Here is a 12,152-nt window from a genome sequence, read left to right as displayed (position 1 = left end):
TCCTTCTCGCACAGCATCTTTGGAACCGGACCGCCGGGTGCAGCGCCCAGGAGATCCGGACATCAGAGGGTGAGTATAACCAATTTTTATTATTTTTAACATTACTATTGATGCTGCATATTGCTGCATATGCAGCATCAATAGTATAGGCGGAAACCCGCAGCGGAAACCGCGGAACAAACCGCGATAAATCTGCAGGGAGAACCGCAGTTGTTTTGCCCTGCAGATTTATCAAATCCGCTGCGGGAGAACCCGCAGGGACCCGACGCAAGGTGTGAACATAGCCTTACTGCCAAGCGAGCAGGTTTTACCTGCAAAAAAAAAACTCAGGAAAAAAGCAATGTGTGAATATAGCCTTACAGTATTACCTTTCTCGTATGGTTTTTTAAAGAAACAAAAGTCAACATGAAAATTACACAAAAAAAAAGCCACTCATATATGCCACAAGAAAAATGCGCCATTAAAAAAGTGCCGACACAGAAAACTGCCTATGCCTTTGATCATATGTTTTGTTTTTTAATTTTTGCTGTGTTTTTAATATAATTAAAAGCTTCTTTTTACAGTACCAGCAAAAGCAATGAGATTTCAGAAATTTAATGCAAACAATTTGGGTTTTTTCCTTACTGAATTGGAAAACTGCAGCATTTTTAAAAACTGCAGCATGTCAATTCTTTCAGCATTTTTGCAGTGTTTTTGGTGAATAAAACTAACTTTATTAAACATGTTTTGTAAACACATGGCCCATATACAGTAGATCGCACCAAAAAACGCAGCAAATACAGCAAAATCACACCTAAGGCTACGTTTACATTAGCGTTGTGCGGCCCAGCGTCGGGCGCAGCCGCGGCGACGCATGCGTCATGCGCCCCTATATTTAACATGGGGGGTGCATGGACATGCGTTGTCTTGCGTTTTATGACGCATGCGTCATTTTGGCGCAACTGTCAGGGCGCAGAGGACGCTGCATGATGCCGTTTTTTCTGCGCCAAAAATCATGCAAAAAATGAACGCATGCGTCACAAAACGCTGCATTGTGCATGCGTCTTGCATGTGTTGTGCGTTGCGTCGCTGACGCTGCGCCGCACAACACAAATGTGAACGTAGCCTTACAGAGCAGCAAAAACACAGCAAAGCCTGCTTTTTGTAAGCAGCTTCTATACTGCCAAGAAAGCAGTTTTTGCCTGCAGAAAAACACACAGCGTAAAAGGCAACTTGTGAACATAGCCTACATATCATACAACAGTGGAAGTTTTCTATGTGTAAATTTTCATGTGGGCTTTTTTCATCTGTGTTTTTTATGGCAATGTATGGAAAATTGGTAAAGAATCAAAGAATGTTAGAGTTGGAAGGGACATCAAGCGTCATCGTGTCCAACCCCCTGCTCAATGCAGGAGTCCCTAAACCATCTCAGACAGATGTCTGTCCAGCTTCTGTTTGAAGAGTTCCATTGAAGGAGAACTCCCCTGTTCTGTCCTCACTAAATAAGGCAGGCTCACGTAGCTATACAAGCAGCTAAACCGCTATACCGGAGTCCAATAAGGAGGCTGTGGTTGAGTCTGTGCTTTATTAAACATAGTGGTATATTGATGCAGTAAAACTGTAAACAATGATATACATAGAATCAGTGCATGGTATAGGAGAAATACATACTACACATGATGTACATTGTGCATAACATTTAGAAAGCTAGTAACTGAACTAGGAGTACAACTGGCTAGGCTAGGGTAATATAGAACAGGAATTATCTAGAGAAAACGTAAAGACATACCGGCAATGCAATTGCAAGGGGGATGAAGTACAAGCATCTTTCCTTGAAAGCAGTCTGAAGGAAGTGAAGAGAAAATGGAGGGAGATGGAGGCTGAGCTACCATAATGCATTGCAAAGAGGGAGGAGAATCAGACATGGAAAATACAAAAACAGAAAATAGAACTGTCAACATGACTCTGACCGCTAGAGGGAGCCAAAACACTACAAATAAAGGTATAAATATATCAGGTCCTGTATATTGGCTGAGAAAACTGCAAATTATGCAAACTGATAATCGGAGGTAACAAATTTGATGGCGGAGACAGAACACCCCACCTCTCTTGGCAGCCTGTTCCACTCATTGATCACCCTAACTGTAAAAAAAAAAATTCTAATATCTAATTTGTATCTTCTTTTCGGTTTCATTCCATTGCTTTTCATGTTTCCATATTCAAATGAGAATAAGGATGATCCCTCTACACTGTGACATCCCTTCGGATAAATGTAGACTGCTATTAAGTCTCCTCTTAGCCTTCTTTCTTGCAAGCTAAACATTCCCAGATCCTTTAATTGTTCCTCATTGGACATACTTTGCAGTCGGCTCACCATTCTTGTAGCTCTTTTCTGAACTTGCTCCTGTTTTTCAATGTCTTTTTTAAAATGTGGTGCCCAGAACTGGACACAGTATTCCAGATGAGGCCTGAGCAAGGAGGAGTAGAGGGGGATAATTACTTCACGTGATATAGTCTCAATGCTTCTCTTAATACATCCCAGAACTGTGTTTGCCTTTTTGTGCTGCAGCATCACACTGTTGGACTCATGATAAAGTCTGTGATCTATTAGTATACCCAAGTTTTTTTCACACGTGCTGTTGCTTAGTTTTATTCCTCCCACTCTGTATATGTAATTTCCTTTTTCTTGTCCAGATGTAGACTGTTGCATTTCTCCTTGTTAAATACTATTCTATTAGTCACTGCCCATTGTTCAAGCTTATCTAGATCCTCCAGAATCCTCATATGTGGTGGTAAACCACTGTTTGCGCGCATGGCAGAGCTCAGAAGGGAAGGAGCGCCGTTTGACTTTTCAATGCAAAATTGACTGGAATTGAGATGGGACGCCATGTTGCGTTTGGAGAGCCACTGATGTGCCTAAACATTGAAACCCCCCAAAAGTGACACAATTTTGAAAAGTAGACCCCCTTAAGGAACTTATCTAGATGTGTTGTGAGAGCTTTGAACCCCCAAGTGTTTCACTACAGTTTATAACGCAGAGCCGTGAAAATAAAAATTATTTTTTTCCCCACGAAAATTATATTTTGTCCCCCAGTTTGTATTTTTTCCAAGGGTAACAGGAGAAATTGGACCCCAAAAGTTTTTGTCCAATTTGTCCTGAGTATGCTGATACCCCATATGTGGGGGGAACCACCGTTTGGGCGCATGGCAGAGCTCGGGAGGGAAGGAGAGCCATTTGGAATGCAGACTTAGATGGATTGGTCTGCAGGCATCACGTTGCATTTGCAGAGCCCCTGATGTAACGAAATAGTATTTATTATTAAAGGTTATGTTTTATTAGTGGATATCCTCCACAGCTGATCCTGTTTTGAGCCAGAGGGTATATGTATGGTGTGATTTCCACACACCTTTGCTTCTCTTGAGAGCCCCTGTGTGCCTAAACATTGGAGATCCCCCACAAGTGACCCCATATTGGAAACTAGACCCCCCAAGGAACTTATCAAGATGTGTTGTGAGAACTTTGAACCCCCAAGTGTTTCACTACAGTTTATAACGCAGAGCCGTGAAAATAAAAAAAGATTTTTTCCCACAAAAATGGTTTTTTAGCCCCCCAAACTTTTATTTTCCCAAGGGTAACAAGAGAAATTGGACCCCAAAAGTTGTTGTCCAATATGTCCTGAGTATGCTGATACCCCATATGTTGTGGTAAACCCCTGTTTGGGCGCACGGGAGAGCTCGGAAGGGAAGGAGCACTGTTTTACTTTTTCAACGCAGAATTGGCTGGAATTGAGATCAGATGCCATGTCGCGTTTGGAGAGCCCCTGATGTGCCTAAACACTGGAAACCTCCAATTCTAACTGAAACCCTAACCCTAGCCCCAACCCTAACCCTAGCCCCAACCCTAATTCTAAACCTAGCCCCAACCCTAGCCCTAACCCTAGCCCAAACCTAGCCCTAATCCTTACCCTAACCCTAGCCCTAACCCTAGCCCTAACCCCAACCCTAGCCCTAACCCTAATGGGAAAAATTAAATAAACACATTTTTTTAATTTTATTATTTTTCCCTTACTAAGGGGGTGATAAAGGGGGGTTTGATTTACTATTTATAGCGTTTTTTTTAGCGGATTTTTATGATTGACAACCATCACAGACTAAAAGACGCTTTTTATTGCAAAAAATAGTTTTTGCGTCTCCACATTTTGAGAGCTATAATTTTTGTGAGGTCTTGATTTTTGCGGAACAAGTTGACGTTTTTATTGATAACATTTTCGGGCACGTGACTTTTTTGATTGCTTTTTATTCCGATTTTTGTGAGGCAGAATGACCAAAAACCAGCTATTCATGAATTTCTTTTGGTAAAATTGATAAAGCAGTTTTATTCTTCGGGTCAATACGATTACAGCGATACCTCATTTATTTCATTTTTTTTATGTTTTGGCGCTTTTATACGTAAAAAACTATTTTATAGAAAAAAATTATTATTTTTGCATCGCTTTACTCTGAGGACTATAACTTTTTTATTTTTTTGCTGATGATGCTGTATGGCAGCTCGTTTTTTGTGGGACAAGATGACGTTTTCAGCGGTACCATGGTTATTTATATACATCTTTTTGATAGCATGTTATTCCACTTTTTGTTCGGTGGTATGATAATAAAGCGTTGTTTTTTGCCTCGTTTTTTTCTTTTTTTTTACCACATTCACTGAAGGGGTTAACTAGCAGGACAGTTTTATAGGTGGGGTCGTTGCAGACGCGGCAATACTAAATATGTGTACTTTTATTGTTTTTTATTATTATTTAGATAAAGAAATGTATTTTTTTTCTTTATTTAGGAATTTTTTTTTTTTTTTTACACATGTGAATATATATTTTTTTACTTTAGAACATTGTCCTCCCGAGGGGGTAGGGGGGGGGCATCATGTTATAGGGTCAGATCGCTGATCTGACACTTTGCAGGGCACTGTGTCAGATCAGCGATCTGACGTGCACTGCTCCAGGCTTACAGGCGCCTGCTCTGAGCAGGCGCTGGTAAGCCAACTTCCTGCAGGACCCGGATGTAGCCCCGTGGCCATTTTGGATCTGGGGCCTGCAGGGAGGAGATGCTCGGTACAAGGTGAGCACATCGCCTTGTACCGAGGGTCTCAGGGAAGCACGCAGGGAGCCCCCTCCTTGCACGATGCTTCCCTGTACCGCCAGAACGCTGCAATCATGTTTGATCGCAGTGTTCCTGGGATTAATGTGCCAGGGGCGGTCCGTGACCGCTCCTGGCACAGAGTGCCGGATGTCAGCTGCGATAGTCAACTGACACCCAGCCGCGATCGGCCACAATCCCCCTGTGAGCGCGGCCGATCGCATATGACGTACTATCCCGTCACTGAGAATTAAGTCTCAGGTCACATCGACGGGATAGTACGTCATATGGGATTAAGGGGTTAAAGAGGTTGTCCACAAAGCCTTCTCAACCACTGTATTTCCTTCATGTAAAATAATAGCAGCTATACTCATCTCAGTGCAGGCGCCTTTCCAATGATGCCAGAACCTGATCTCTCTGTTTATGTCACACAAGCCCTGCAGCCAATCAGCAACCGCTTCATCCTCACGTCCCTTCAGACATAATTGACATGCAGATGGAGTGAGAGAGCAGCAGCAGTTCTCACTTCTTCCGAGTGTCAGTATTGTCTGAAGTACGTGAGAGTGAAGCGGTGGCTGAGTGGCAGCAATGTCACCCGAGCCTCAGGAGAGCAGGCGCCGACATCGTTGGAACGGCGCTCACACCATATGTGGGTTTAGCCCTTATTATTTTACATGGAGGAAACATGTTGATTGAGAAGGTGTTGTCCGACTAATAGGCAACCCCTTTAAAAAGATGCTGTGTGCATATACCCTTGGGTTCATGAACCACAAGTAATACCAGGAATATGCACCTGTGCATAGAACACCTTGTGGATGGCATCATATACATTCCTATACACAACAAAAGCGAAAGACTGCCATATTTCTATATGTATTACTTCAGAAATGTTCACTTCTCGACACTTTTGCATGATATATATTTATCATTATTAGTGCATTTGTTATGATTGAGCTGGCGGAAATACTACATAATACCCTGCTAGGACTTAGCACATGGAATTATTAGGTATTATTTTTCGCTATTTAAATCCACCTTTGCTCAGGAGTAAATTCTTACTAAATCTATACCTAGCCACAGAAATAGCTGTAATAAAAAAAATGCCTGGGTAGAAAATTGTTACTGCCAGGCTTCATAACATCATATGGAGGCTTGAAAAATGTTATTTTCTGCTCCGCACCGCAGTAAAGCCTTAGAGTAAATTGTAATAACGCAGGCTCGGTACAATGTATTTTTCAGTCTCTGGCCATGGTGTAGACTTTGCCAAAGGCTCTGGGTTTATTTGAATAAAAGGAAATAAAATTTCCAGCATGCAATAATCACCTTTTATATTTTCTAAAGTGCCTGTAGGTTCCCGAGTAGCCACTTATTCACAGCCTTCAGAAAAACTATTTCAGTGGGTGCTTGTAGAAAAGTTGACATTCTTTAGCTAAAGCGTTACAAATTTCAGTCACTTGCTGTGCTGGCCCTCTTGAGAAATTATTTCTTCCGGCTCCAGCAGGGAGCTTAAATTGGGCCTAGTCTATTTCTGTCATACTAATTTACAGAGGAGTTCCTATTTTAAGTGCTGCATTACTTTCTGTCCGGTGTTCTTAGGATTCTTATAAATCTCTGTAATTAAACTCTCTAGACGATGCAATTGCTTTTATCCTGATTTTATATCCTGGGTGCCTTGTGGGAGGTCTACACTGGCTGATCTCTGAGATGCCCTATGTTGTTCTGTTTTCTACGAATAATAGAAAACCACAGGAGTTTATTGAAAAAAAACCCATTAAGGTTTGTATTAAAATTTGTTTTCACTTGTCTTCAAGGGAGCCTGTCAGATACAGAGTTAATCTGCTTGTAAATAGCGTTACAATGATGTTTGGCTGCTTTACTGAAGGTGTGGCTACTGGGAGTAAATTAACAATATTTCTCCCAAGAAAGGTCGATTCTACTTTTTCTGCTGCCTGAGGCGATAATTGAAATTGTATTAAAGTTCATTATTTTTAATGAGGTAATACATCTTCAGAATCATCATCAGCACATGAATACAGCACCAGAGCCACCAACAGAACATGTATACATCACCGAAACCACCATCAATACATGAATATATTACCAGTCAAGTCGACAGTATAGCAGCCAGTCAAAGAACTCAGTAGCTCTACCAGTGCAACACCCCATTCAGAGCTGCTGAGTTTACTGATTGGCTGTCAGCACGACATCAGCGTTGCAGGCAATTCCTCACAATAGCGCTGAAGACTTAAGGCCGGACCCAGGAACTGTGACTTAGAGGGTACCTGTCACAAGAAAAAAAACACTATTAATCTGCAGTAATGGAGATAATCTGCAGGTTAATAGAGTTATTAACTTGCCCAGCACCGAACGCTGTGGGAAGATAATGAACTTTATTCCCCTGCCCTGCCGCGTTCTGGTTTCAGCCACGGGGCACGCCCCCAACCTTGTCTGACACTCGATCTATATTGGAGTCGGGTGTTAGCAAGGACCAGGGGTGTGGTTACAGCCGGTGCTCTGTATACTCAGAGCTGTGACTAAACCAGTGCCGGCGCCGCCCCTGTGACTGAAAGCAAGATGCTGCAGGGGGAATAAGGATAATCTTCTCACCCCAGCAATCAGTTGGGTGTCGGGCATGCTAATAACCTGCATATTAACCCCATTTCTGCAGGTTAATAGCATTTTTTCTGGTAACAGAAAACACTCTGCCCCTCATCATACTGTTTGCCCACACACTGACCCTCTCCAAACTTCCCAATATGCTGCCCCTCTCATACTGTTCCCCACATGCTGCCTATTTCCATAATGTCTCCCACAGACCGCCCCCCAACATCCTGTCCCCCAAATGCTGCCACTCTCCATACTGTTCCTTCACATGCTGAACCTCTCCATGCTGTTCTTCACATGCTGCCCCCTCTCCATATTGTGTCCCACAAACTGACCTTCTCCCTACTGTCCACAGAAGCTGGTCCTCTCCATATTGTCACCCACAAGTTTTTCATGCTCGCTTTCCATACTATCCCCCACAATGCTCTCCCCCACACTGCTCTCTCTGACATTTCTCACTTTTTTATCCCAATCTTCACATACTGTCCCCCCATGCTATCTCCATACTCAAAACCCTCCTCTGACAACTAAAATAAGGGTACCGTCACACAGTGCAATTTTGATCGCTACGACGGCACGATTTGTGATGTTCGAGCGATATAGGTACGATATCGCAGTGTGTGACACGCTCCTGCGATCAGGGACCCCGCTGTGAATCGTACGTCGTAGCACATCGTTTGAAACTTTCTTTCGTCGTCTAGTGTCCCGCTGTGGCGGCATGATCGCATGGTGTAACAAAGGTGTGCACGACATTGTATACGATGTAAAGGGCGGAGGAGCTGGCTACGTAGGAGCGCTAAATTCTCCACCTCCCGTGTGCTGATTGGGCGGTACAATACTGTGCGCTCATTCGACAAACAAAGGACTATTGTTCCCAGCGGATAAAACCGGAGCTGTCGAGCGCTCTATTCATTTCTCTCTGTAGCACGTGCTGGAAACAGAACTCCTAAATTCGCTGGATTCCCTGGACTTTTATAACTACTATAACTACAGACTTTTACCGCAAAAGGTATGTATAACGCTACAGCGTAGCAGATGTTGCGCTTCAACGGGGATAAACGCTGGAGCGTGGTCGATTGTTCCTTTATGGAGAGTAGGGTAGGCCAGAGAACCTCAGGTACACAGCTGTAGCGTGGCCCAATTATTTAATCCTTTTACAGATCGAGATGGTTGATTGCCCCATTTAATGCCAGTAGTAACATATATAGTTATTAGATCAATGGTCAAAACATTGTTTTGTAAGCACGTGTATTTATTGTACGTTTGTTTTCTTTTTAGGAACTATGCTCACTTCCGATGAGAGTTCTGTTGTTGCTGCTGCCCTGGTGTTTGAGGCAGCACGTCTCCAAGAGGAGAGACGTCCTAAACGAAAACGTCGCATGTGGACCCGGAGCTGGCTGTAGAAAAGATCCACATTGTCACACATGGGTCTCATAAGAGAGTTACGTGACAATAACCCTCATGATTTCCGAAACTACCTTCGGATGTCAGAGGAATCCTTCAAAATAATACTGTCTGCTGTTACGCCACTCATACAAAGGCGTGATACGCCGATGCGTGAAGCCGTGCCCGTGGATGAAAGGTTGGCGGTGACACTGCGGTTCCTGGCAACAGGAAGGTCTCTTCAGGATTTGCAGTTTTCCACAGCTGTTTCCAGACCTTTCCTGAGCGTTGTGATTCCGGAGACATGCGAGGCCATTGTGCAGAGCTTAAGGCATTATATGGAGGTACTACTATATTTTTATGGCTGCTGTGTTATGTCGATATATTATACTAGCTATTTAACCCGTTCTACGCCCTGGTTGCGCGCATTTCTATTGGTATATGTTCTACATCCTATCATGTGCTGCTCCCATCCTGCGCCCCCATTCTGACATGTGCTGCTGTGATCCTGCGCCTCCATTCTGACATGTGATGCAACCATTTTGTGGCTCCATTCTGATATGTGCTGCTCCAACCCTGCGCCACCCTTCTTTTATTTGCTGCTCCCAACGTTATTTTATTGATTATATAATTTCGATATATTGTTTAGCACCCCCTCTCAGTCACCGAAGCCATCTGATAAAATGGCTGCCTGCATACTCAGGGTTGTTGACTTTGTTATACTAATCCATACTGCGCCTCAATCACTCTAGGATGTCCACATGATAGTGTATGTGCACAACAATATATTTGACCTAATTTGTACATGTTTCCTTCTCATCTTGCAGTTTCCCAAGACGGCGGATGACTGGAAGAGGATTGCTTCCGATTTTGATGAGCTGTGGCAGTTTCCAAACTGCGGTGGTGCATTAGATGGAAAGCATGTGCGCATCACGCAACCAGCCAACTCTGGATCCTTTTTTTTCAACTACAAAGGATATTTCAGTGTGATCCTCATGGCCCTTGTCAATGCGAACTATGAGTTCGTCGATGTGGATGTTGGCATGAATGGTCGAGTCTCCGACGGTGGAGTTTTTGAACACACTTCATTTGGGGAAAGCTTGAGGAACAATCAACTGCAGTTGCCACTAAATGAAGACACAAAAGCAAACCTCAATTTTGTTTTCATCGCAGACGAAGCTTTCCCTCTTCATCCACATTTGATAAAGCCATTTGCACAGAGAACACTCACACCGGAGCGCAGAATCTTTAATTACCGGTTGTCGAGGGCCCGTCGTGTGGTTGAAAATGCCTTTGGGATTATGGCAAATCGGTTTAGAGTGTTCCACACAGCTATCAACTTGAAGCTGCCGTCTATAGACTTTGTGGTTTTGGCATGCTGTGTGCTCCATAATTTCCTGAGACGTCATGATACGAGCTCCTATTCTCCTCCTTCGTTTATTGATGCAGTGGATGCAAGAACCGGAGATATTGTGCCCGGGGAATGGCGTACACAACCTGATAATTTAACAGCTCTTCAAGCACTTGGATCTGGCAGACAGGCAGACGATGCAAGGGACTGTCGCGAAAAATACTGTCAGTACTTTAATGGTTCTGGAGCTGTACCCTGGCAGGATCGCGCCGTATAAAAAAATATGTCTTTTTGCTTTGCTGTTTACTCAACAATATGTAGGTTATGCTTTGGTGTCCACAATTTAATATGGCGAGTAGGTCACTGTCTTGTGTGTAATAAAATTAAATTGTATTTATTACTCCCGTAATTCTTGGTTGTTCAGTTTAGATAAAGTGGGCAACTCATATGACGTCCTATGCCGTCAAGGTGTCCTGTGACTCGATAATCCCCATTGACGGGATAGTACGTTACAGCGATCGGTCTAGATTGCATTCCAAAGTCAAATGGCGACTTCCTTCCATTTCAAGCTCTGCCATGCATGCACCCAATCAATGGTTTACCCACACATAATCGTACTTTAAATCATATAAACCTCTCTAAATTACTTTAAATGAGATGCCTATAAAATGGTGCTGTTAACCCTTATAGCTCGGTAAACATTAAAGAAAGAATGCGAAGAATTTTTGTTTTTTTGTAACAATTTCTTGGTATTTAACTATTTAACAACAAAATATTACATAACCAAAAAAAAAAAAAAAAAAATTATCTCCTTCCACGGCCCAACAGGTGTCGCAGCGTCACGCCCTGCTGCTCTACTTGAGCCTGGAGGAGCGCTGCTGTCTGCTGCAGGAGCGCTGCTGTCCGCTCCAGGCGCAATTGTCTCGCCATGAGCTCTCTCACGGTGGGCGGTTCTGTGGATAGAAGAGGTTGGAGAACTAACGTTGATTCCGCTGAAAATACATCTCGACCTCTGGGGCAGGACCAAATTTAGGGTGTTGTAAATTTCAATTTGGTCTGGCACCACAGGGCGATGTTTATTTTATTAAATTTTACAGTTTTATCTTTTGTGACATCCCGCAGATAACCACTCGTATTATCTTGATACTTACGGAGAAGGGACGCCGGTTCCTCATTGCCAGAACCAGAGCTGCTAATTTCCCATCCCAGAGATCTGGCCACTGCTGCAGCACCGAAAAGGAAATAATAACAGATCTGGTTAACTATGGAACACGCCGTTGGGAAGCGCTCGCTGTTTTGGTCACTTACGTATGTTAGCTTCTGGGGAGAATGCCGACGACCCGGGGGAGGAAGAGGAGTGGCGGAAGGGAGGTGTTGAGGGTGGTGTAGGGGTGCGAGGCCGTCTGCTGTCTAATGATGGTGGAGGCGTGGTAGGCCGCTGGGTCATTACTGCGTCTGTAATGTATTCAAATATTTCCGCAACCCTCTTATGACACGTATGCAGGTACAAAAAAATTGCAATCAATGATTGTTAACTTACGTGACGTCCTGGGCTCTGGGCTCCCACTGGTGGCGGAAGGTGTTGGACTGCTGGCTATGGCTGCTATACGTTGCCACCGCTGTCTCTCTACACATAAAGTAAACAAACGCAATCTTTAAAAACACATGTAGAGTGCTGCAGATCAAAGCTAACAATATACTGAAA

General features: G+C 43.5%; 1 protein-coding gene across 1 annotated transcript; it reads left to right on the top strand.

Annotated features, from left to right (window-relative positions):
* Positions 1–9,142: 9,142 nt before the first annotated feature.
* On the top strand, positions 9,143–10,753 carry LOC138674238 (uncharacterized). The gene is made up of 2 exons (XM_069762136.1): positions 9,143–9,440; positions 9,924–10,753. The coding sequence occupies exons 1-2, from the start codon at positions 9,198–9,200 to the stop codon at positions 10,722–10,724; spliced, it is 1,044 nt and encodes a 347-aa protein (XP_069618237.1). The 5' UTR covers positions 9,143–9,197; the 3' UTR covers positions 10,725–10,753.
* The last annotated feature ends 1,399 nt before the right edge of the window (positions 10,754–12,152 follow it).

This window comes from Ranitomeya imitator, chromosome 4, assembly GCF_032444005.1.
Source record: "Ranitomeya imitator isolate aRanImi1 chromosome 4, aRanImi1.pri, whole genome shotgun sequence".
Classification (NCBI taxonomy): Eukaryota; Metazoa; Chordata; class Amphibia; order Anura; family Dendrobatidae; genus Ranitomeya; species Ranitomeya imitator.
Note: the sequence above shows the minus strand (reverse complement) of the source record. Positions and strands in the feature narration are given on the sequence as shown.

Coding starts and splice junctions, on each gene's coding strand:
- LOC138674238 (XM_069762136.1), top strand. CDS start 9,198: ATGTCAGAGGAATCCTTCAAAATAATACTGTCTGCTGTTACGCCACTC. Junction 9,441..9,923: donor GCTTAAGGCATTATATGGAG/GTACTACTATAT, acceptor CTCATCTTGCAG/TTTCCCAAGACGGCGGATGA.